Below are 26562 nucleotides of genomic sequence, written 5' to 3' on the forward strand. Positions count from 1 at the left end.
CGTTACCACAGGTTTGAACAAGACACAAATATGAAGATCAATACTTTTGAATAAAAACAATGTTTGCTAACATTTCCATGTATAATACGGTTGTGTGTGTGTGTGCGTTACGTCGCTGGGTCGATGAAATATGGAGACCCGTAGAAATAGTAAATTTTAGAAAATAAGAAAAGTGTCGCGTTTTTCCTTGAATTCGATTTAACGAGCTGTTTTTACCTCCCAACAAGACTGCCACCCTTCAGCAAAATCCAAGCTACTGCGCTTATGCTAGGCTGTCTGATGACGAGAGTAAGGAATAACTGGGTGAAGGTGATAAAAAAAAAACTGAAAAAGAGGGAGTGATAAAAAAAAATCTTTAAAAAGAAAAGTAAAGAAGAAGGTTCGCTTCACAATTTGGCTGTTGGCCCATCTTCGTTGGCCTTGATGGGAGAGTTTGGCAGCGCAGATGCAGGCATTTCATCTTGGGAAGTTACTGGAAGTCTCCCCGCTCCATATTTCACGAACGATCGCGCTCGTTTCGCCGTTTTACACACACACAGACACACACATATACACACTTGCACATCGTCTAAATGCAAAAAGAAGACGGGCCAATAGAAAGAAGATGATAGGGTAGGGCGACAAATGGAGACAAACGTTTTTAAGAGGAGACCGGAGTAAGGAAAAAAGAGAAGGAAAAACATCAAGGCGAATAAGCGTATTTGGGTATTTTGTTTTTTTTTTGTTTGTTTTTTTGCCATTTTTGTGCATCTTTTTTCAGTTAGTTTTTTTTTTTTGTGGCCTTTTTTTGTATGCATTTCTTTTATCCAGTCGTATATTTGTATAAGGGAACACAGAATTTCAGCACGATGCAACACGACACTTTCAAGTATTTCCTGTAACAATAGTCACTTTAATATATTGTGTGATGATCATAACTAAATATATATATATACTGTATATACTGTATAAGATTTGTCTTGGAGAAAGGGGAGGAAAAAAAAACAACAACAGGAAGATCAGTATACAATTTGGCAATTTTGAACGTATTCAATTCATGTAGGCCTATGCAGATAGTAAACAATAGATGTAATACATCACGTATACCGTTTTCTTCATATCTTAGCGACGGTGACAGGAAGCCGGATGCGTTGCCAAGAGGGACACCAGCTGAAAATGCGGAAATTCTGGGGGTAGGCTGGTTGGATCACTTTTTCTGCGTCGAAAAATTTTCCGCCATCTTCCCCATATCCTTGTGATTTGTTTGCTTGCTTTTCATTTTTTTTTTCTCCATTTTTTTTTTGGAAATTCGGTGAATACTTTAAAAAGGGGATGCACAGCATTGACGGGAATGAAAAATACATAAGGTCACAAAAATAGAATTTTTTTTTTCTTTTTCAATAATCATGATATAGTCATAAGAGACGAGTAAGCATAATAGTAATTTAGTATTTCACACGTGACGCACGGTATAACGAACGGGGGATAGCATGGGGTAAGCTATCGGGCATCAAGAGAAGAACAGTGCGATAATAAAGTCTGGAGTCATGTTTCAAATAAAGGGGAAGTGACGTTGGCTTTCATTTCCTTTATTCACCTCTTCAGCAGTGTTCCAATTCGTGACAGTGTCTCTAATCTTGACGTCAACTTTGGCTCCTTGTTTGAGCGTATTGTTACTATTTTTCACGTTTTTTTGTCTTCTTCCTCGGGTTCATCAGTGTCCATCCGGAACTGAAATCCTCCCATTCCTTCCGGTTGCGGATGTTCCGGTGGTTGTTTGTTTTCCAAACGGAGAACAGAAAAAAACACAAAGAAAAAGAAGGAAGACCAGCAAAACACAAATAAAGAAGGAGAAAACAAAAATTAAAGGAAAAAGAGCCAGGAATCTTGTCGCATCCGGGTATGGGCAGGGACGGGAATTAAAAAATCGAACGTGGAAATTGATGACCTAGTTGTCCCGCTTACACAGCGCAGGGGATATCGATCCCGAATAAAATGGCGAGATAAGTAAAAAAAAGAATAATAATAAAAAATTGGGAAAGGGCGGATGAAAAAGATGACGAAGCATTCGATTTCTTCTTTTGCATGAAATGATATAGTCATTTTATATTGAAAATTTAGTAGGGTTTTCTGATGAATTATTTCTCTTCGGACGATTCGACCGTCTCTTTGCACTCGGCCAGAGTCTCGAATTCGATCTTGCGCACTAGTTCGGTGGGCGTTAGCGGAATGATATACTCCGGAGGCAGGCCCGTAACGCCCATGGCCTCCTGCTCCTTCCAGAATTGATAGTTCCTCTTCATGTGCTGGAGGAGCTCGGGAACCTCGGCGAAAGCTACGCAAATAATAGATGGAACGTCAAAAATGCGCTGCATGTGCGACTCTCATATGAGCCATACAGACGGACGGAGGCACAAACAACAGTTACACAGTTCCTCAAGTCTCAGTGAAACTTGATATAAGCACAAAGAGAGAAGAAACTGAGAGAGACAGAGAAAAGAGAGAAAGAAAAGGAATAAGATCCCTTTGAAAATGGAAATGACTTGGCCGAGAAAAGACGAGCGGATATATTGAAAGAAGGCCGGATGGGTTTTTCCGTCCGTTACCGATCAGTTCAAAGCCTCCCCCCCCCCCTCCTCACTATAGCCTTCTTTTTTTTGCAACAGCGCCAACTCGGTCGAAGTGGAGGCCAATGAATAAGAAAAGAGACGAAAAGGGTTTTTAGAAGGCGCCTGCTGGTTAAGCAAAGGAAAATCGACTTCTGTTAGAATAGAAGGCGTGGCTCGTCTTGTTTACTAGCCAAAAAGAGACATAAGACAGAGAGCCATAGAGAGTAAGTTAGCTTAAAAGGAGGACAAGGAACATGGAACAAGCAACCAAATCCAAATGGCTTTTGTAATTCGATCGGAAAAGCCTCGTTTTTACCGTCCCAGGCGTCGAACATGTCGCTGACGAAGTAGTCGGTGAATCCAATTTGAGATTTCGGGATGGAGCAAGTCTGACGATCGAACTGAGGCATCACCACTGGTAGTCCTTTGGCCTTCTCCTCGGCCGTCTAATCATAAAAAAGAAAGTACATCATAGAAAACAATCAATAAAATATCAGCAAAAAAAAAAAAAGATAAATAAATAAACACACAAATTTTGAGCCGTTAGTGAATTATTAAGAAATGCATGGACTTGGATGATGATTTATAGAGTTGAAAGTCTGCGGTCAGTAATGAGATGCGGCGACATGCAAGGGTCGCAGACCTTTCGCCATTTTCCCGCTACTCCTCCGCTTTAATTTGACTGTATCCTGGATAGGTTACGTCGTGTACGAAAAAAACCCTTCATGCAACTCTTCTTTTATCTTGAAGTTATATTAGCTATACGCAGCACACACGGATACCACAGTTGTCTATTCGCATGTATGTACGATACATACATACATAAATAGCAATATGCATGTATTTATAGTCAGTTACTATAGTGCATCTTCTCTCACCTGGTTGAAGTATTCCTCGGCGATACGGCGCGCCCACTCGATGCACATGTTGAGAGGTCGTGTCGGATTGGAGACGTCGGCGCATTTGATTAGCATACGCTTGACTAGGATGATGTTCTCCGAAGTGTTGAGACTTGTGTAATCGATTTCGGGCGGCTGAATCACGATTCCCGGGAACAACATAAAACGAAAAAATAAAACAAAAAAAAAATAAAATAAAATATTAACAGAAAAAGAAGATGACATCACCCGATTGTGTAAGGGCTTCTAATAGTCAGACACATTTCTTTTCTTTCTCGTCGGCCATGTCAAACTCGGCAGGTTGGCACCTGACAGGCCTGATGTGGCATCTGAGATCTTTCTTTCCAACATTATTCTACAAACAGCTGACCGTCGCTGACGCTATACCTCGTACTGGTCTTCGTCTTTGAGGAACGGCTTGGCGAAGATGTTGATGAATTTGGTGAGATGCTCAAAGTGCTTGGTCATCTCGGTGGCCAGCACCATGTCGATGATACTCTGCCGGATGACTTTGTAGCTTTCGCGGTCCATTCCTTCAACGTCCAAAGACACGTTCGCATTAAAGGCAACATAATTTATAGCACAACTGCACATATATTACATTTATTGGTAATTATTTATTGTAATTTTTTAAGGAGCGGATTAGAAATTAAAATGTTTTCCCTTTTCTGCGAAAACACTCTGCGCTCAGTTGGTCACGGTGACTGCAGCCGTCCCGGCAGGGGACACAAAAACTGCCGCCAAGAGTCAAACAATCACCGTCTGGCATCGTGTGAAAAATCTTCGACGAGTGTTATTTATTCTTGTACTGTCACCGAGGCGTAAAGTGAACGGTGGGAGCGTTTTCTTCTATTTGCCTTTTTTTTCCGCCCTTCCCAGCTTAACTATATTTATTTTTGAACATTTTTCTTCGTAGAGCCGGTTTGTCACACATACCTTTGAAGATGTTGACCCGGTCATCTTGGCACGTCAGTTTGAAAGCCAGCGCGGCGTGGTGCGACTCGAGGACACTTAGGTCGTTGTACAAAATGGCCAGCTCGTTCCCAGAGTTGCAGAGGAAACCGCTAGATGCATGTCATTTCCACGAGAAAAAAAAAGAAGCAAAAAAAAAAAAGAATCGTTATGCAAGCAAAGCTGAGACAGGAGTTAGAAACGAATAGATTTGGTCTTTGACTGGAAAAATTTCTGAGCCCGCAAGATTGAAAAACATAACAGTTGGCAACGTGACACACTTGTGCAATGACGATTCAAAGGTCTCCCAATTCAACCTCTCTAGTCTTGAAAAAATCTTTGGCTCGCCGGTTGGCATAGCAGTCATAACGAAACATAAAAATCCCACTAATACGCCACTAGGTTAGAGAACAATCGCATTTACCCAACTAAACATGTTAAGCTATTGTAAACATCTTGACAGGGAACTCAGCGCCTTCTTCACTCCATTAAATGTGGCAATACCTTGATAATGAACCTGAGCTGATATAAAAATAACTGGTAAAAAGCACACGACGAAGGGATGTATAATCTAAGATATTTGTCAGCAAGGTCGTAATCCAAAGTGTAAATTTCACAGCCCCAATCACGGACGTAAATATCATATGACGCATCTTACACGAGAGCCTCTATTTTCCCGCTGAAACGTGAAAACATTGTGACTAGAAAGATCGAGTCGATCGCTTATTTCTTATCGTGGAATGCAACTCATTGCAATTTTTGCAAGATTAAATGGTGGACAAATAAAATACCTGGTTTTCCCTGGATGATCGACGTCATGAATAGCTGCAGCGATGAGGCAAGCGGTCAAATCGAGCGGGTCGAGTAGGGCCTTGATGCGATTGCGCTGCAAAAAGTAGGCCGTTGACTGTAGGACATCAGCAGCATGGGTTGAATTGTGGTATGTATTGGTCGAGTGGTAATTGGCCTCGATCACCGTCAGCCAGTTCTGCAAAGTGGCCTCGTCGCAGTTGAGCGTCCTGGGCACCTCGAAACGAGTCATGATCGTCATGCCGAGCCAAACTAGCGGCCTGAAAGATACAGCAAACGCGGTAAAGGCATTGAACATGACATTGCCCCTTTCTTCATTTTTCTGCAAATCGTTTTGCTCACCGTTTGCCGGTGAGTTTTTCCAGCCGGATGACATCAAAGTCCCACTGAGAATCGTTCTCCAACATCTCCCTCAGCTGGATGGGGATGCTGATGTTGTTCAAACTCGGCAGCAACGGTCTCGAGTAGAGTTGGCTGTGTGAGGACTTGATGGACGTCTCATTGGAGCTGCGTCTCGTGTAACCGGGCGGCTTCTGTCCCTGTGTGATCAATGATAAATGATGACTGCGTGTTGAGTAACTTGACGGAATGGTTCAAAACTTCTTAGCATTATAGAGGCCTGTATGGTATGCGTGTAAGGTACTCCGATTTCTATACCCCATTCTCCCGTCTTTACGTTCGTATATTACATGGGACGAATCAAAGTGAATTGCGTAAAAACATAAAAAAAGGAAAACGTAAACGGGTGGGCGAGGAAAACTAACCAGCAGGAGGGCACCGACTAAATCGGTCGTAACAGGGTCTTCATTTCTTCCTTTCACTTCAGCGACGTGAGGTGCGAACAGTTCCGTGGAACGTAAAATGTCTAATACCTGGAAAAAAAATAGGTAGGTTTCATTTGGCCAGTTTACTCACATTATACTCACCAGAGTCTGTTATTTAGCTTAAATTTTTTTTCAAAGTTTAATTCCTACTATTCCCCTTTAAATTAACATGGATCTATACCTTATCCAAAGCTTGCGATATATAATTAGGACTGGACTCTTGAGCAGCCGTGATGATGTTAATCACTTTAGTGATGGGACCTTCAATAGCCATCGAATGAAGCCTGGCCAAACTCTGTCTCCGAATGATTGCTCCTGTTTGAATGAAAAACAAATACATCCGATAAGCGTAAAACCCAAAAGGTAAAAACTCGATAAAACGGATAGATAATAACTATAAATACCATCACTGCCAACTGAACGGACGTCATAGGAAGCTTTCCTGACCGAGTGGAGAGAGCTTCGTGGCATTGGGTAAAAATCGTAAGCTCCCATATCACCAGAAAGCGATTTGTCGATGAACAATGGTGGTGGCTCTTGCAGCAATAGCACGTAATCGGGCGCCTCGTTTCTATTTACCGGATGCATTTGTTTTCCATGTTGAATGGTCAGGGAGAAAAGGTAAAGAAAACAAAACACTGTAATGAGACAGAATTCCTTTTGTTTGTCGTCACATGTAAAATGAGTACTACAAAAACAAATCGATAACTTGGTTACTAGTACGTAAAATCGAGCTATAAGGTTTCTAAACAGGAAAAGATGCATCAATGTCCAAACAATTAACACGTTTGCGATATTTGAGCGACAACGAACTAGCTAGTTGAGCTGCTGATTATTTTACAATGGAAAAACGAGATGGACCATTAACGATATCATAGTTTGTTAGGATATTATGAGAGGGAACTTCCTGTTGTATGCCCTCCTTTCCATCCTTTGTCATTGTTCTCATTCTAATCTTTATGTAATAATGCTTTCGTCTTCATTCTTTATATTCATGCGCTTTACTTGACGACGGATTTGTGTTGCTCATCATAATGGCTGACATAAACACAGTAGAGGGAAAAGAAAAAACGAGACGACATAAAAAGGAGAAAGCGATTAGCGAAGCACAAGAAGAAAAATGGGACTATGGATTTAACATGGCCTCGTCCGAGAATTGTGACTTTTATTGCTCTAAGAAGCACCCAAGCGGATGCGTTGGGAGCCGAACAGTTGACTGACAATTGCCACATAGAGACGGAAGCTTTAAAGTTACTCTGAATTTGGCCACTGAAAGGCTTGCAATAGAAGAAGATCCCCAGTTGTGTATTCTGGACTTTCTGAGGTCTTGAGCGTTTCAGTCGATCAAACTTTCATCCTCAGTTGACTCGACTTGTGGTGCTCATCTCCCAAAGTTATTAAAAGAACTATGTCATTGGCCAGGACGATAGAACAAAAAAAAAAGTAGGTATACGACTCGAAAACGTACACGTACCTATCTCCATTTTTGGATAAGCTTTCATATCCAAACGGGCTATCATCATCAGTAGCTAACTGTCAAACATATCACCATGTTAGGCACAATTTACACAGCTACCGAACAAGCAAGTTTACTGTTACCATGTACAGCATGTGCAACATGGATATTGTACAAAACAAACTTCTCGTGTCTACCAGACAAAGATAACCAGAATATTGACGAATAGTCCCTGTCTTTTATTTATTTTCATGTCTCTGTGTTTTCGAAAGATTGCGCCGTTCGCTTTGAATTATCTAACATCTCGTTCGATGCCGTGTCTCCTTTTAGCAGCTGGGTCCAAGTAGGTAACCAGCATTCCTAAACTCGACAAATATGGGTTGTGACAGAGTGCTTGTCAGCTATGCACATCGAGGCTATATCTATGTTGTACCCACTATATTTATTTTTGCTACTTGCTCTGTTTTGTTGTTGTTGTGAACGGCAATCATTCGCGAGTAGAGCGGGACCGAATCGCCGGTTCTCCGCCGGACGAAACAGCTGCCTTCCCATTCTCTCGTCTTGTTTGTCAGGACGTGCTGGGCCGCGTCGTTAATGTCGTAGCGGTTGTTGCCGGCCTCGCACCGGTAGAGTTCGATCATGTTCTTGCCGACGATCTCCTCGGCGGCGAAGCCCAGCAGCCGCTCCACGCCCGGGTTGATATAGCGGATGTTAAAGTGGCCGTCAGTCACCGTCACCAGTTCTGTAGGGAAATAAGGGATAACTGATCATTGAATGGTCAAGCACTAGGTCAAATGGAAGGAAGGATTATTGTCGTTAACACGGTTGTTATACCCCTCGTGACTGCTGCTACTGTCATCGATGCCTCGGCCAAACGCAAACGTTGGCGTGACTGCAGCTCACTGGCTTCCAGCATCAACAACTCGCTTAGGCACGATCCCAAGTTGCCGCTCTCTGGGTAACACTGGTGTGTCAAAACGGAGTAGATGAGACGGAAGCAAACACGAGTCAATGTGTGAAATAGAAAGAAAAGAAAAAACGTTAGTGATTTTTTAATTGAATGACAAACATGCGGCCTACCCGATCGTATCCAATATGTAAGATGCTGCTTACAATAGATTCTTCGCGTTCCAGTAAACTGTAAAAGACCACAATGCGCCAATATAGAGCGACATACCAATGAACGAGGAAGGGAATTTGAACATGAGACTGGAACAATGCCAACAATCCAATATGACGCGGATAATGACAATGGCTCAACGCCGCATAGCTCTTCACGCACCAGCGAACCGATTCATTTAGAGCGGATTGCGATTATTAACAAATCATTGTCACGTTCATCATTGTCAACATCCTTGATACCGTTCGGACTGCGTGTTCTATCCGATGCTTTAACATTTCGTGCGAACGGGTAGAACTTGCACCATCATAGACCCAAGGGCCACACTCGGTTGAATTGAATCAAGAGCGAGAAGGTATTAACGCAGAGCAAAGACGAAATGGAATAACCAAGGGAATCACGGATAAACCCAGCCTCCATCTTTAAATAACGTTACCTGTCTTTGCTGTGTGTAATACAAAACCCAATCGGCTTATCAGACGCCCAAACAACTAACAAAAAGAAAAGCTCAACAGGTATAACTACATTTGATTAAGGGTAAGCCAATTACAGTGCTTCTTCCCTTTTAAACTTTTGTTATTTAATGATCCGGCTGACCTATTTCCTAGATCTTCGTTGCGAGAAAATGTTACGTACAAACTCATCCGCAGTGATATACTTAACGGTAATGATTATTAGCTCTGTAGACATACACGTTTCTAGCTTTACGTAACGCTACCTATGAGAAGTCATACATCTTCTGCTTCGCCAACAAGAACAAGTAGTTGGAGGGGTTTTAGGTCTTGATGTCTATACCACACTGGGAGAGAACATGATCCATGTCTCTCTGAAGACCCTTTATCAGCTGGAAGAAAGCAATGAAAGGTTGCCCAAACTTTTCCCTTCCTGGTATATCAATCAACATTTATCTATACTAAGTTAATAGAAACTCACGCGAGAAAAAGCAAAAAATTGTGCAGTAAACCAAAAAGATTTTTGTGCGCTCCAAAGGACGTCCCTTGCCTCTAAAAGAGAGGCAACATACATGACCTTACAAATGCCCAATATATAGTGATTCAATGAACTAAAAAAGTTCGTTTGATATGCTGTCGCACGCAAGTATCAAACTAAAAAGAAATGAGTCCTGATTTATACGGGCTAAACTCCAGCGAGGCTTGAAACTGTGGCGGAGCGTTTTGCAACGAAAGGTGGGCAACAACCATTCGAGACGGAGTCATCGAGTACATTGAACAATGCATGGTGAACACGATCACCGTCTGCATGCCTAGTCAACGCCGCGAGAGGAGTTGCCAATTTTCTACGAAAACGCGCGTTGGCGGAATAGATGGCTATGGCGGCTAACACACTGGCGCCGCTACGTTATGGATTGTCTTTATGGATGGCGCAGGGCTAGTTAAGAACTCGTTACTCTTGAATATGTTTCGATTTTAGGTGGACGCCGCATATGATGATGTCGCTCAGCAAATCATCAACCAACTGCGTGGGCTTGTTATATTAGTTGGTTAAAGGTGAAAGCTCGTTCTTCATCCGTCGATTTCCCCCCTTGATGAGAAAAATTGGTGATGTATTTGGACTTCGGTGTTGATCGCCTCTAGACTTGTGATTCGCGAGTCAAGAGTTGAACTATCCAATAGACTTCGATCGAATGAGAAGTCGCAAAGGGAAACGTAACCGATCGAAATTTACCCGCAAGTTAGTTTCTTGTACGGTTGAGCTAAACTTTTTAATTTACGGATTTTAGATAGAAGATCCAGCGTCAAGGGCTTCCACGAAGGATATTGGGAGAGGAAGAGGAAAAAAAACTACGAAGGCAAATCTTGTTAAAACTTTTAAAAACACGCGAGGGCTCTATCCTTTTTGATGAAATATCAGTTCCCTTATTCGCTCAGTTTATCGTGACTAGGGAAACTAAAAGACGAGGGTAAACTAACAAAAATTGCAAAATCTCAGGATGGAGATAGAGAGACAAAGGAGAAATATTAAAGAGCTTCTCGTTCGGGAACGCGTTCATGTTTGGGTTGCTGCACTCAAGATCCTCCTTCCGTTTGCTTGTTCTGCGTGAACTCCGATAACCTTACGCAGCGCATTTCAAAAACAAGCATGACAACCGGTGTATGGCGGAATTCAGCTTTTAAAAAATGCATGCATAAATGAGAAGGGAAGAGCGGACTAATAGGAATAAGCTCTCCATCACTGTGTAGTGACCAGTTGTACCTGCGGACTATTCGCGGAATGATTACACGGACGTCAGCCATTACACAGCCAATGCCTCTTTGGTGAGTCGCGAGAGATCGACGAGGAATGAATCAAATGGAATCACATTCGTTCGAGGTCGTACTTTCTAGTTGATGGTGTGCTGCCGTTTAGCCCGTCCGGGCTGATCGATGGTTGCCCCCCCCACCAAGTTCCCGTCGTCATGATTCATGAATCCCTTTCCTTGTCGTCTGTTCGTCTCCTCCGTTTTTATTCAAATAAATGTCCCAGAGATTGAAGGGAGAAGCCAAAAGTGCCAGACATATTATGTGAACGGAGATAATGGGCACAGAGACAAAAGGGGAAACTGAAAGGCTCTTTACTTTCAAGACAGATAGAGTGGCGGGTACCAACGATTTTGCTCGATCTACTCTCCCGCTCCTTCTCATTCGCCCTCGTTATATAATGAAGCTGAAATCTGACGTAAATCATCTACGAAGACTTCCCTACTTAAATAGTAAGTCCTACATGATTGCATTATTCTTCCCAACGTAATAACGCCAAAAGAAGTTAAAGAAAAGGCACGGGTTTTGTTTTGTTTTTCTACTTACTTTCGTTTAACGACGGCGAGAATGATGGGGTAGTTACCTCCTGGCTGCGTGCGGATCCACCTGTAACCAAGGTCGTAAACAGTAACCATGTCATTAATAAAAATGTAAAGGAAATCAATGAAGTCTTTACAAATTCAACAGATGGCTATGACGTGGAAAACAAGAATTGCGAGAGAAAAAAAAGCGTTGCCGTGAACAACGTGCGTCTAGAATAGCAGAGGATTTCCAGTTTAATGTTATGTACAACATCCAGGATGTCTGAAGTGGAAAGAGTAAAGAGACGAGGTTGAGTAAACTGGGGTTACACATACACAACAAAAAAAAAGGGAGAATTGTAGAGTATTATGCAGCTTTCGTGTTCTCCTCTCAACGACTCCATTCACTTCGGGTATCAAAGAAAAACTTTAGCCGTATGACGTCAATCTATCAAGTTATCCATCTAGCGTGTATTGTTTACGTCTCAACAGGCGGTGTCTAACTGAAGACGCAACCGAGTAGGTAAGTATAAATTGTCAAACTGTACCCGATAAATCCCGTTAACAAAAAAAAAAAAACAGGGCTTGTAGATTTGTCAAAACGTTTTCTTTTTTCATCGCTCCGTCTTCATACATGCCAGATTTCCACTCCCAACGATGACGTCGGCTGGAAAAGCCTTTTTAGAATTCAGTATTTTTTTTTGTGTTGCCTTTTATTTTAGGTTCGATTCAGTGCCTCTTACTTATTGCTTTCCCTTGGCTTTTTTTTCCTCTAGCGTTTTAAATGCAGAATTTTGGACATACATTAATTCTATGAATATGCAAAATTTAATTATCGTTCTGCAGCAGATTTGAGCCGCAAAGAAAAATTTAAAAGAACAAAGGGAAAGTTTAGTTCGTTCGGCCTGTGCAGCTCCGTGTTCACGAGCATCAATATCGATCAAAAGTTCTCCAGTTTCTTTACACTCTACCCCCTCCTATACATATATGCATAAACGGTGGGAGAACCATCCTGTCTTGCTAGCGATAGTGCTGAAAACGAAAAACCAAATGTCACTGATGGCGCACCAAATAAAGAGTTTTCAAATAGGCAAATTTCGAGCTCGATATTTGACGTTTATGTGGCAATAGATTACGGAACGAGTGTTCGTGTTATGGCCGTCAGGGTGTGTACTATTGGAAATCGATTTGCTTCCTCCTCTGTTCTGCAGCTGTCGAGTTTCTAATCGAATTCGAATGAAAAAAATCCCGATGGCTCTTGATCACGAAGAGCGAAAACAGGAGTGAGAAACATGACTGCGAAAGAATAGAGACTAGAACGTCACCTGCAGAGAGCATCGACTTCGCGACTACGACTAGCTGAGCGCCGGTCGATAACGATCAAATTGGGTTCCAATTCAGCAATTTTGCGCTGGACGAGCTCCGTTTGAAGGGTGCGGACAAGCACGTCTTGATGATGGATTTCGTGGCTATTGCTGCTACTGCTACTGTGGCTACTCCGGCTGTTGCTGTGGCTCATCTCCGTGCCGCCACAGCGACTGGCCAGCTTCCGACAGGCCCACAACCATGCGTCACTTTGGGCATCCTCACGTTCGAAGACCAACATTACCTAAAGAGACAAACAGAAAATCAAAAAGAATGATGTCACCCGACATAGAGACAGCTACAAAGACGGACGATGACATAATAAAGAAATGACTAAGAGGAAACCATTTGCAACCTGGTTTCCACGCTCTTTTCGTTTTGGCAACCCTCTTTCGATGCGTGCATGCTTGCTTAATTAGTCACGCTTTTTTCTTCCTGTGTCATCATGAAGTATTCTTTTCGCCGCGATTCGGAGCAATTAGTGTTGTGTCTTAAGCTCTCCTCCCAATCAGTGAAATCAATCAAAAAACGACAGAGGACGACAATGCCTGATTAGCGAGCTGTTGTTGTACAACTTGAGCTTGTTGGACAAAAGCTCAGACAAAAACCAAACGCACGACACCTTGTCCCGTAGTTAAATTATCTATGTTATAGCTACTTGAGCTAGTTGATAAGAATCATTAGAGACGGAGACATCAGTACTTGATAAGCATCAAAAATTAAAAGCAAAACCTACAGCATACGTCATCTGCGTTTTCGGCCTCGTTAGAGGGTATCCCTTTTTGAAAAGTCGTACGTCCAAAACAGCAAGACGCAATTAATGCTGTTTAGCATCAAAGTGTAATGAGCTTTGCGATTAAGACATTTATAACAATAAAGCTAATTACGGAAGAAGCAGGAGAAGAAAATTTAACCATTGATTGGAGATCGCCTGTGTATGTTGATTTACCTATTATTTTGCAAGCCAGCTGATTGGCACCTGAAAACTGCGGACTAACGGGCCTGATTGTTTGTTCTCCTCCATTTATCTAATGGGTCGCATTTTTGTTTTGCATGTTCTCATCAGTCTTTTGTTTACAGACAAGATGGGTCTTTACAATTTTTCACCGGTCTGTTCTCATCACCTTTTGTTGAAATTCAAAACTGAAAGCATTAGTCAGCCAAGTCGACGGCTACGGTGAATCGCTTTTCTCATTTGAAAACTCATTTTCAAAAATGCTTCTCTTTTCCGTTTTGTCCTTGTCGCTCTTCCTTTTCATACGTGTAGCTCCACCGTAGCCCTCTCATCTAATAAATTAGTATTTACTAAAGGTCTTTGATGTTTTCCTTCCCACTGAAAAATTTTCTGTGTACTGTACGGCACAACTTTTTCCTCATAGTAACCCAGTTGAACGGAGGCAAGAGAATGGCGGGCATCTTCTTCGCTATTATTCATTTTCATTTTGGGTAGTTGCAATTCCAGGCGCGGTGGTCGTGACCTGTGAGACTTTAATCAGCCGTTGAAAGATACGATGAAAAATGTAGTCTTCTTAAACGCGCTGCCACAATTTTTATGAATATGAAACGCGTAGCGAAGTCATTCTCTCACTCGCCATCTCCGTCCCCTCTTTTCCTATGATCCAGCCTCGTCTCGTTGATTAGTTCCCCGCTAGCGAACTGCTTTGAACTCGAAGCAATATGCCATTAGCAGACGTGGATGGATGGATGCATGGATTATGTCGCCATCAGCTAGACAGACATGCCCGTGTCATTTTTATAACAAGAGCTCTCTTTCGTTTATATGGGCAACTGCCACTGCTGCTTTCGAGATGATATGTCCATAGACGTATAGTTCATGAGCAATATAAATGTATGTAGAAAGGTTTGCCTGTGTACGCAGCGTTCAAACCGTAAACTATGGCGTAACCAACCAGAAGAAAAAGGAAAGCTCTTCTTAAAGTCGTTACGTTTTTGTTTGTTAAACCCATGGTTGCATAAAAGTTAAACGTATACATCATCACACCATACATTTCTGAGTGGCTGCCGCTGACGTGCTGTACTTTTCCGGGTTACGATATTTAATAATTTATGATTAAAAGAAGCTTGAAGCCAAAGGTGTCTTGCGTGTTTCTCGTGAAAGACTTCCGCTTCTCTGAGCATGTTTTGATTTTATTTGATTCTCTTTTTTTTTCGTTTCTTCAGCTTTAAAAGAAAACTGACTGCGTGCGCCCTAAGCTTATTATTTAGAGATGTCGCATAACATCGAAAAAGACAAGGTTGACGAACAGCTCAGTCTTATAGCTGAGCAATCTTTCAGGCCACGCCAAAATCATATTTGATATTTTCTTTTCGGAGCCGCCTTTTATCTATTTTCTTTTTACATTTCGCTTTCAAAAGATAACATCTTCCGATGGACTGTATGGAATCCACATCGGCTTTGTACCCTATCTCTTCTTTTTTTTTCTTCTTCTTCTTATGATGTTCAAACCTCTGCGTACTTGGTAGGAGATGACAAAATACGTCATTCGCTGATTACATTTCAATCTTCAGAGATCCACAGAGACCCTGTTTTTCACCGGAAAAATAGGCGTCTACACGGACTTAGTGTGTAGCTAGAGAAACTGGTACAGCCTTACAACATCCATCTCTAGCCGGTCACACAGATCACTCAGTCTTGAGCCAGAGCGGGTCCTTTTTTTCCTGTTAAATCGAGTCAAGATGACCAACGCACTGATGACAACCTTATTACGGTGTTGAACATCAATCGGAATTTTTTCAGTATACGTGTACCTCGCTTCAACTCGCAGAGATAAACGATAAAAGCCCATTAGTACGGATGATACGGCAAATAAAGTGATGGAAGCTTGCAAAAGGGAGAAAAATCCTTGTATGTTTTTTTATTTATTCCAGCTTACGCGTCGATATAATAGCCTTCTTGTTAATGCTGTTGTTACTAATGTCACCCAATCTCTCATCTACACAACAACAACTAAACAGAACGATGCTGTAGCCTATTTCCTGTTCTTTCTTTGCCCTGCCTGAGCGTCATATTGTTGTTTGGCTTCGACTGTGTAATTGTGTATAGACGAGCTGCTGGATAAAAGAGAGAAGAACAAAATGGGTGCATCTAGTGTGTCACTGCCGCAGCGTGCTAATCATGTAGATATCTGGTAACCAGCACAGGAAACATAAACTAAACGACGAACCCTTTCCGCCTCGTCAAATCTTCTTTATTATGGCCTGTAATTTAACGTGGATTATTAGCTATTTTGTTACTCCTTTCAAATATTTCCCTTTTGTCTTTCGTTTATTAGTTGTTAGTTTCCTGTCTCGATTAGCTGTCAAGGAAGACGAGCTCAATCTCCCATAATTAGGTCCCGTTTCTTCGCTTTTTCCATTTTTTTTTTAGTCTTCCATTTTTTAAGCACGTAGATTCCTGAGTTTTAAAGCACCGATTCAAAAAATAATAATGAACACACACACAATGAGCTGACGGCGCTCAAAGTGCTAAGTAGATGTTGAAAAAAGCCTAATACCCGCATTTAATTTCCTTTTTCTTCTTGTTTTATGCTAAAAGACTAGAACAGCACGTAGGCAAGTTTACGAACCCCCAGCGCTAAGCGGTGGAGGATATGGTAGATGTAGTTTATCCCGTTTTTTGTTTTCCTTGCATCTTTTTGCCTCTTTCATCCTATACGGAGCGACCTATACGGGCGATCGTTAATCGGGTATAGAGGAGAAAGAGTGCCGTGATCGTCGAAGAAGCTGATGTGGCATTTAAGTGCAGCCTTTCTTTGGGGAGGTTCCATACAGCTCCTATACTTTTCTTCTAAATCCTATATCGTTCGTTTGCTTCTATTCTTTCCGCATTTTTTTTTGTTGCTTCTTTTTCATACCTAAAGGCTCATTTTTTTTTTTTTTTGCATGTAATTTTTTTGTTTTTCTTGTTTTCCCTGTCATGAGACTCTACAGCGCTGCTAAACATGAGTTTAAAGACAAGAGGAAAAGCGAGTGTTTACGTCATTCTCCGTCTCCAATTTCTTGTTTCTTTTCTCCTTCATCTCGTTTGCGTGGATAGGAAATTGGGTGCAAGCATATTGCGGCCAATAGCACGACCAAGCAATCGACTGATGATGTCTGTGTACATGCAAGGTGATCGATTGCCCTTGTTATACAATACTCGGTTGGATGCGCCCTGCTCTTTTTCTCCGTATAAATGGCAAGAGATAATTGGAATTACACAAGGAGAACGCGCACTAGTGAGCGCCAGAAATCCGCATTGGCTTCCTTTTTCTTTTTTTTTTTTTTTTTTTTGTTCAGTACTTCATATCTAGAAAGAATTCTTGCGAGACGAGATGGGATAGAGATTGAGAAAAAGAAAGCAGCGAAACCACAAACAAGAGCATGAGCATGAGCAACGGATTTCCAAGAAGGGTTTGCTCGATTCTCGGGAGAACAAAGTCCACGTATACGCTCGAATTATACGTGTCGGTCTATAGGGCGGAGGGAGAGACTATTCGTTTGTATGCGATCCATTCCAAGGTTCTTTTCGTCTTGATTTTCTCTATAAATTTACGTCCATATATTATTCTCTTTGCGTGGCTGTGTGTCCACATTCTCCCGCCTTCCTTGTGTATAGTCCTATACTCGCTTACATTAGTCGTTTTTGCATAATGAAAGCCAATTGAAAGTGCTCGCCTCCGCATGCGGTTGATGAGAGCCAGTTGTTGTGTACGTCGTCAGGCGGACAGGCCGAACATCAAAGCGAAAAGTTTTTTTTTTCTTCCCAGAAACTTCATCACGAAAAATACCCAACCGAAAATGGTTCGGTTCAAACTCCGCAGAATGGTAAACAACAAACAACAACGTAAATGAATATACAAGGACGTCGTCCACCATAGAAAAAGGATCTAAGTCTTCCCCTCAATTCTCTATTCTATTCAAGTTCCTAACATCGAGATTTTTGGAATCTCTTCCTTCATACGCCCTTTTCCCAGAATCTTGAACGAAGACTGCGCTGCAAATCCAGGATTTCTAAAGCCACTGATTTTCAATGTGCGTATAATAACTAATTCACTAACAAATGTATACGAAAATAACTCCTTCTTCTTTAGAAAACACTTGGAATCTCCCGGCATGAACATTGTGACTTGTTGCTTTCAAAACTTGAAATTGACTCGAATTAAATAAATGGAAGGTCTCCTACGTCAGTGCGTGTCCAGATCGATCGCTGGCGGAGCACATAATGTAAAGGTCGCACGAAAGCGTATTGCGCACTATTTATTGACTACATCATTCAACCGTGGTCTTCATCGAAACAGCCATCGTTCTAGCTAGTTGATCGAGAACCTACAACATCCGTCATCTTTCCCTTCTTTTGACTCACAATGAACGATAAGCTGCTAGGCTCTTGCGTATTGTTGGCCAGCTTAGCGTACCCATAGGTCCATGTAGCATCAACTTTAAGGTTGGACGGACATGTGATCTATCGTGGCTCGATCTACTTACACATGTCGTCCTGACGTTCTGGCTCGATAGCATCTCGCCAGTGTAATGAAAATATATCGGCCTCGTGACAGGTGAAGAAGACGGAAAGAGGTGAGCTGGTGGTGTGTGACATTGTCTACTGTCGCACGATCTTGATCAATGGTTTTGCTCTACAGTGTCATATACAAGGCTAAATCTTCCATGTATTCCAATGTTATTGATTGCGTTTCGGGGGAAAAATACGTGTTTTTTTCTTCCTCTTTTATTATTTGGTGTCCGGACAAGAACTGAAGGAAGATGGGAATTTGCCCGGAACGTTGCGTTTAACGGTAACGTAAACATAAACAAAGAGTACACGGGATCAAATATCTCACCTTGAGTGGCTCTGACGGCGCTCGCATCGTACCGAAACGGACGTCGTTACTCAAACGAACCTGCCAACAGCAACAAATAACAAAGAAACAAAAGAATTAAAAAAAAAAAAAAAGAAAACTGGGGAAAAGAATAGACTAGCTAAAGCTAAAAGGACGTAAAGGTTTTACATAAATAGCTTAATAACTTATCGGCGAAAACCCAAGAAACAAAACAAAGAACTGCTAATTGTGTAGGACTCGCGTTATAACTTATGAACAGCGTGAAGTCATTGGCTATTGTTGAAATTTTCTTTTTCGTCTTTTCTACAGAACGCAATTATAACAAATCAATCGATTATTGTAGTTTGTATGTGACATCCTGTTCGTTCTCTACGTACCCCATTCTCCAGCTGAGTCGGACTGGTACTGTTCAGGTCGCCGCTGTTACCTCGTCGATACTTTCCTGTTGTCGAATTGTCTGTGTAATATATATATTCAAAAACAAAAAAGATGTAAGAAAAATGGCACGTCAATATCGAAAAGAGGAAACTGTACATCCTTTATGCACAGTTCATAATATATTCGTGCGCTTTCCAAACGAGAAAACAGAGAATTTGGAATACGAATTTTTTTTTTAAAATGCCACTGACAGGTGTGGTGCGGACAAAAGGTGAAATCTCTTTAGTATTAAAAAGAGTTTTAAATAACTGCGGTGTTTAGTGGCGAGAGACTTGGGCATTAGGAGGATGCGTAGAGAAAAGGATAAGCATCAGTCATGTGTCGCGTTATCACAAAAATTGCCGGTGATTAACAGCCCATCCCAGCTGATTACGTTGAATTTGACTAATGAGATTTTTAAAATCCGTTTCGCGCTTTTATAACTGCCGGCAATAGACGGAGCCCATGCACATCCTACATCTGAAAGCCTTTTGAATGATAAAAGGTAAAAACGTAATGACGAAATCGGACCTTGCCTTGTCCGTTTCGACAACTAGCCAGCAGGACCCACCGTCATCAGCAACACAGCACATGACGTCCAATCAATTACGAATAATGTAGGAGAGGAACAAAAAAAAAGCGAAACATAAAAAGAAAAGTAGAAGGAAGCAGAAAAGAGAATCAAATAAGGAGCGCCGCGTGTCCGCCTTCAATTTTTCCTTATCTCAGCGTCACTACCTCCTCCTATCTGAGACGGCCCAATCTATCGCAGCTTAAACGAGATCCTTGAGTTGATGAAGAAGAAGAAGAACAATTTCTTATCTTGTCCACACTTTGGTCGCACGAAACATAAAGAAAAAAAAAAAAAGAAAGAAAGAACGAAAGTGGTGGCTCGTTGTGTATGAGTTGAGTAGCCCGTCGGTTGGGAAGGTGATCAAGTTCCGGCACGAAGTGCTAAGGCCTTGAGTTTGTTCATCACGTACTGTACATATATGTAGAAAGCGAATAAAAACCTTAGTGGGTGTACATTTGCGTCTGCCGATCGATCCATCGCCTTGTCCCCTGTAAGGTAAGGTCGCAACGGAATATTCTATAGCGGACGTACCCGATTCTACATACAATTGCCTTTTCCAGCAGCAAGTGGATTGTCGCTGATGTTCGTGCACTCAGGCGGAAATCCGCCCCGCGTTTAAAGAAAGACACACAATTTCAGCAAATTTCAGCTACAAAAAGCTACGTCTATAATGAAACGCCGTTGCTGAGACGCAGTCGACGAGAGCCGTGTTCAAATCTCGAATGGCGCCAAAGACGACGTCCGCCCCAAAGAAATCAAATAGTCCAAATTCGGGGGGAATGAAAACAAAAGGAAATACAAGTCCTGTCTATGTGTATAGAATGAAAATTATTTGCAGCCGTCACGTACGTATATTCGCCTCATACGTGATGCGCTTCAGAGAAATACGCAGAGAAAAAAGAAACAAATTCGAATACATTTGAATTCTCCTTGACGGCCAGTTGGACGGACGCAAAAAAAAAAACAAGAACAAAAAATGGAGTCACGTTTTTCTGTCTTCTCTTTCGTCGTATTCGGCTATTTCAAATATACGACTAACGTTTCTATATAACGCCATCGAGCAATGGCCGAGGCTGAGCCGGACACATTCCATGCTCGCCAGAAGTTCCGTGCGTTTGAACAACATACATCACATGTCAGCCGGATAGCAGCCACTAGCCCAGCTTCGGCAAAACGTAAACAAAAAAATAAATAAAGAAACGGGAGAGACTAACAGTTCTTCATCCGCTTGGTAGGAGAGAGGTAGAGAGGAGAGATAGAGAAATACAAAAGCGGCTGAGACTGATGGACGGACGAGCCAAACCTCAAAGTCGCCAACATTTGTAACTCCGTTCGCCGCTCTTGTTGCTATTCTCGTCTATAAATCTATGCAGATATCGGGCCCATTCGCAATCATGTCATGTTCCGGCTCAAGTTGTTGTTTTTTGGAGGGGGGGGGGGGGGAGGGATAGAAGTCTATATCGTCGTGCAAGCGCAATTGGTCCTTGGCAAAACCAAAAACGAAGATGTGACTAGTTTATGTATGCAGGATTAGCCGTACGATAAATCGAAACGCGCGGATATACGAGGTGTATTTGCACACACACACACACACACGTGCGCTTACAACAAACAAAATTGTACGGATGACGTCAGTCAGCCAGCAAATCCATCCATCATTCAGGCTTCTTTTTTTTTTTTTTTTCATTCTTTTTCATTCTTTTTTTTTTCCAAAATGTGTGTAGTAAATACTGATGTTGTACAGACAGGGTACAGATTGAGTCGGAAGCGACGCCATGGCGAGTAACTAATACAATCACTTGCGCCTTAGCGTAGAAGCCTAATTGTTTATAGTATCAAAATAGTATTGCAGAACCAGGCGGAACGCCGCTCAAATTTGCTATTTTTTTAGATTATATTATTGAATCGATTTCGCTGTGGAAACACAAAAAAAAAAAAAAAAAAAGCAGAGAAATGGGGCCAAGAAAATGAAGTAAAAATTACTTGGTTATATAGCACAAAAAAAAAAAATAAATAAATGATTCGACCACGGCCAGCGTCATTCATTTTTCTATACTTGGGCCGAGTCGATGATCAATCAAAACGGCGTTTGATAGATCGACGTGACTTTGCTCGACGGTCGACCAAGACTTGATTCCCCCCGTTGCATGAAAAAAGAAGCCGGTTTTCTTTCAACAGAAATGTTCTACCTTGTTTTACTTTGCCTTCCATTTCAGTTGCGAGAAGAAGAAGAAAAAAAAAAGAAGGATTGGGCGGCGTTAATGGAAAAGTCTTACTCCCTACACCGCTGTTGGCAATGTTGGCGGGGGATTTAACTAGCCAAACATCGTTTTCCATTGAAAAACACAAAACTTTTGTTTCAATTCCCCTCCGATTTTTTTTTAAATTTTCGTAGATCGCATCTGTCCAATGGCCGCTGGCTAATACACAGTCAGACAAGTTCCAAAATGTTCACCGAATCCAATGAACTCGATAGTGCGTCACACGAAAAAAAACAAAAAAAACTGCCCTTTTCCCTTTGTGTGTGGCCCCCTGTCGTCAAAATATGCATGTCCGGGAGTTCATTGGGTGCGATGTACCGTGACCTATAAAAAAAAAAAATTGAGTTGGACCTCTAATTTATGGCCCGTCTGACAATAGGGAACAACTTGCACGCACACTAAAAAAAAAAAAAAAAAAAAAAAAAACTTAAAAAGGAAAATGACGAATAAAAAAATAATAAAGGAGGAACCGAGTAGGAATCCCGCAAAACAAAAAGAAACATCGTTGATGATTCGCAGAACCGCTTTGCCGTGTTTGTTGTTGCCCGTTGTATTTTTCGGCCCCCGTTTGTTTTGGCTGTTCGTCCACCACCCAAAAAGCACAAAAAAAAAAAGAACTGAGTAACAAGAAAAAAGAAAAGAAATTCCCGACACCATTCCTTTGCGATGTGTATCCGCTGCCGCCACGAGACAAAACAGCACTATTCCTTTCACGGTGTTGCTTTGTTGGCGTCACGCAACACACCCAGTTGGTTAGAATTGACCAATTGCTGGTATATACGTCTATGCCATTGTATCACTAGGTATAAACGAGAAGAAAACCTTTCCTTTTCCTTTTATTTTGTCTTCGATTTTTTTTTTTTTTTTAACTTTCGCGTTTTTTTTCTAGGGGCCCTACCTTTCGCTTATACGGTCATGGATCATCTCGTGTTATGATTGTAGATAGGGCAAGGTGTGTTAGATAACCATGTCTGTATTCAGATGTTCAGGCACCGTAGAATTTTGGGTAGGGTCACGAAAGGGGGCCGCAATGACTTCAAAGTTATATGTAGAGCCTACGTAATAACTTTACAACATCATTCGAGCCTATCCCCTTTTCTTTTGTGTTAGGTCTAGTCAGCTGTGGGCCTAATGCGTGTAATGTATCAAACCGATTTCGTTAGCGTCCGCTTGGAGAGCCTCTTGGATGGCCACAACGTTTTCACTATTATTCATGCGACCTTTCCTTTTTGTTGCTTCTATCCTTCCTTTAGCTAGCCCGTTACAACGTATATTACTCCTACACGTAATACTTTCTACGCAAAAACAGTAAGAGTTTCGTCTTTTTATTTGTTTTTTAAACATCTTGGCTTCTTTTCTCTGGTCAAGACGTAAGAGATCCTTTTATTCTTTTAACATTTTATTTATTTATTTATTCTTTTTTTTCTTCTTTTTAGTGAGGCAAACAAAGACGACGTCTTCGATGTCATAATGACTGGCAGGTGCGGGAACTGGCAGTGCGTCGTAAAAAAAAACTCGTCACAAATTCATGAGAGTTAAAAGCAAAAGAAAAAAAAAAGGGGTTCGCCGTCACCGTAGAACCCCATCCGAAGGTGTGAGATAATCGTAAAAAGAGCGACCCGTCAACGCAAAACAATCATGTAAATCGCCTTACGATTAAATAAAGAGTCATTCATTTGTAGGGGAGCGCAGCTATCGCCAATGGCGTTCTACTATTGCATTTTGATTTTCTCCGTTAATGCGTGCGTTTCCCGGGAATTTCGGTACGATACGGGAAAGAATTAAAAACAAAACGAAGGAATATTTGAAGAGAAGAAAAGATCGTCGTTGTCATAAAGAGAAAAAATAAAGAAACTGAGATGAAGAAGATGAAATTTCAAGTTCGGGCGACGTAAGAAAAGGTACGTGTAACAAATTCACATTGGACAAAGACGAAGGTTCGCCAGTGATATATGGCCAGTTGGGTGATACACACACAGGTGAGTGAAGAGAAAAGAAAAAAAACTATATACAAAAAAAAAGAAACAAGGAACAAGAAAAATAAATAAATAAAAGACAGAAGAAGAAGAAGAAGAAAGAAAAAGAAGGAGGGAAAGAGAGAGAGAGAGAGAGAGAGAGAGAGAGAGAGAGAGAGACAGTCTGGCGCAGCTATGCCAGGTATGCGGATCCTGATTATTCAACGACGCCCGTCAACAAAACGTAATAGCTTTCAAAAGAAAAAGAAGAAGAAGAAGAAGAAGAAAAAAAAAGGGGGCCAGGGACGGGACGCACATCTTCTGACCGACGTTCGCCCAAGTGCGGGCAGTCGCATGCGCCCGGGCTCGTGTGTTGTCGTGCTGCGCGTTAAAAGCGACTGTTAACTGACTTTTTTTTTTTTTCCTTTCGTTCTGGCACTTCTTTCTCTTCTCCTTCTCTCTCCCCTATTCTTTTGATGGTTTCGTTTCTTCGAAAAAAAAAACAAACAAACAAATGAAGCGTAAAATGGATACGTGAATACCTTTATGCACGCACACACGCTAAAGTATATCCCTCCCCATTTTAGTTTCTTTCGTTTTTATTCACGAACCCATCGACCGATCGACGACCTGAAAAATGGCTCTTTTTCTTTTCTTTTCTTTTTTTTTTTTCTCGTTCGCAAAATCGCGCAAAGAACCGGACGAATACCTGGGAGGTTTTTTTTGGTCAAAAGAGGTGATGGTGATGTCGAAATGACAATGGAGACGTTTGATTGATTTCGGGTTGTCATTTCCCTCTGCCTTGATTTCGAGCCGTTATTTTACCTTTCACCCGCATCGAACCGGTTGACTTCTTATTTCTCTTTGTCCACAAGAATCAGACGAAATGGGCCTGCAAGGACGTGTAGACGTGGAGTTCCTGGGCGTACGTGCGTGTCGTCACCTCAACCACTGGATTGGTGGTACAGACATCGTCGTTTGTCACCTCTCACCTGTTACACCTTACATGCCACCGCAGCCAAATGTCCCTTTTTGCTGTTTAGAATATTTCATGCACGTGGATTGGTACAAGGCTCTTCTGATTAGAGGAGTCGTTAAGAGAAAAGGTAAGAAACATCCACGTGATTAAGGCCCACCCTTGCACGAGTTTTAAATGTCCATCTCGTGAATTTTGTGTTGTCCCGTACTCATCAATAATAATTTGTTCTAATTCCTGTAATTGGTTTCTCTCAGATTCACCTGATTTACTGTTATTCGACAGTCAAAAGCTCGTCGTTATAAACGAGACTATGATACGCACACACATACGCGCTAGTTAATCAGTCTTACAATTACGCCAGACAGACCAACATCTACGTGCCATGGCTTCTGTCTGTTGTCTTAGACGTCGTGTTGGGGGTCTAAACAGGAAAAAGGTGCGGATATAACTGGAGCTGTTATGGCAGGAAAAGACGAAACAAAATATATATATATAAGAAAAATTGAAAGAAAGAACGTTCAAGTTTTTCGGCTACACACGCACACACTGCCATTGCCTCTGCTAGCCGAAATATATAAATGTCAATATGGCTGTTGCTGCCCTGGCGCCTTGGTATAAATACACGACGGCCATAGAGCAGCCCACATGGATAGTTAGTTATAGTTAGTTAGCCTATACTTCACGAGCGGAAAGGTGATGACACGACTGCATCTTCTTCCCCCCTTTTTATTTATTTTTTTTTTTTTTCGTTCTTAAAGGACCTTCTGATTTTTGTGGATGGACGGCGGTGGCGTCCGATATGGACGCGTGTGAGGCTTGCTAATAATAAGACAACACGCATCAACTATCAGCCGCATCCCTAACTGGCGTTCCTCGCTCTTGACGACAGCGCCATATCTTTTTCTTTGCATCTTGACCCTGTCTTTTGTTTAGGCAAACCTCACACAATTCATATGTATGTGTATTGCATCTGAAGCGCGCCTACAGATTGCCTAATCAGCTGTTTGATGTGGATTGATTGAATCGCAAGATAAGACGGCAGGGAGGGTAGGTAGGTAAACTTAAAACGAAGGCAACCTGTCGGTTGAGTGGGTTACACACAAGCCGTGATTGTAATGAATATTACCGACAATGGTTGCGTCGTCGTGATAGGCCACGAATTCATCAAAGCATTCGTCAATGTCGATTTTAAAAGGTTCCGCTATGCTAATCGCTTTTTAAAAAGGAAAATATTTAAATAGCACGTGGAAGGCAAGAAGAAAAAAAGAAATGTGATTGTTCAAAGGTTGAAGCAACAAAAAGATGTGCTTACCTAACGACGGCCTGTTGTCAGTGTTGCTGGGATTGCGGACAATACGCAGGGCCTGTTGCTGTTGTGTTTGCTGGGAAATTACATTATTAGTAGCCAGGGCGACGCTGCGATTGCCCTTCTCGTCGTTGTGATGATGATGGTTGTCGGGCAGCACGGTGGTCACGTTGTTCGGCGGTGATGAATTGGCCGATGATGAATGCCGTCTCTGGCGGTGGCTGCCGCCACCGAGAGGCAGTTGACTCGTAGCGCAACCCATAATTTCTTCCTTTCTTCGTCACTTTTGCACGGCACTGCACACAATAGCACTGTACACTCGAGGTTCACGTAGTGGCATCAATAAAAAAAAACACTTGATGAGCTCGGCTGGAACCCCTGTCCGATTTGTCACTCACGTCACGCACCGTCCCCCTTCGTCTATTCGTTTTTTCTTTG

The 26562-nt window shown here is 41.9% G+C and overlaps 1 protein-coding gene across 1 annotated transcript; it reads right to left on the bottom strand.

The window, feature by feature from the left end:
• Positions 1-58: 58 nt before the first annotated feature.
• On the bottom strand, positions 59-26562 carry LOC130692306 (high affinity cAMP-specific and IBMX-insensitive 3',5'-cyclic phosphodiesterase 8A-like). Its single transcript, XM_057515387.2, has 18 exons — positions 26131-26562; positions 19010-19089; positions 18633-18692; positions 12753-13036; positions 11453-11512; positions 8609-8666; positions 8363-8492; positions 7988-8291; positions 6477-6643; positions 6254-6387; positions 6013-6120; positions 5591-5787; positions 5230-5508; positions 4424-4551; positions 3875-4020; positions 3467-3622; positions 2905-3034; positions 59-2314 (listed from the first exon to the last, which is right to left on the bottom strand). Exons 1-18 carry the CDS (start codon positions 26384-26386, stop codon positions 2118-2120), a joined length of 2874 nt encoding a protein of 957 aa, XP_057371370.1. The 5' UTR covers positions 26387-26562; the 3' UTR covers positions 59-2117.

The sequence above is a fragment of the Daphnia carinata genome, chromosome 1, assembly GCF_022539665.2.
Source record: "Daphnia carinata strain CSIRO-1 chromosome 1, CSIRO_AGI_Dcar_HiC_V3, whole genome shotgun sequence".
Classification (NCBI taxonomy): domain Eukaryota; kingdom Metazoa; phylum Arthropoda; class Branchiopoda; order Diplostraca; family Daphniidae; genus Daphnia; species Daphnia carinata.

Bases quoted from the DNA above. Each gene is read 5' to 3' on its own strand.
- LOC130692306 (XM_057515387.2), bottom strand. From the start codon at position 26,386: ATGGGTTGCGCTACGAGTCAACTGCCTCTCGGTGGCGGCAGCCACCGC. The intron at 11,513-12,752 runs GTGACGTTCTAG...CCTTGGTTACAG, and splicing joins GAAGTCGATGCTCTCTGCAG to GTGGATCCGCACGCAGCCAG. The intron at 8,667-11,452 runs GTAAGTAGAAAA...GGTCTTTTACAG, and splicing joins CTCGCCGTCGTTAAACGAAA to TTTACTGGAACGCGAAGAAT.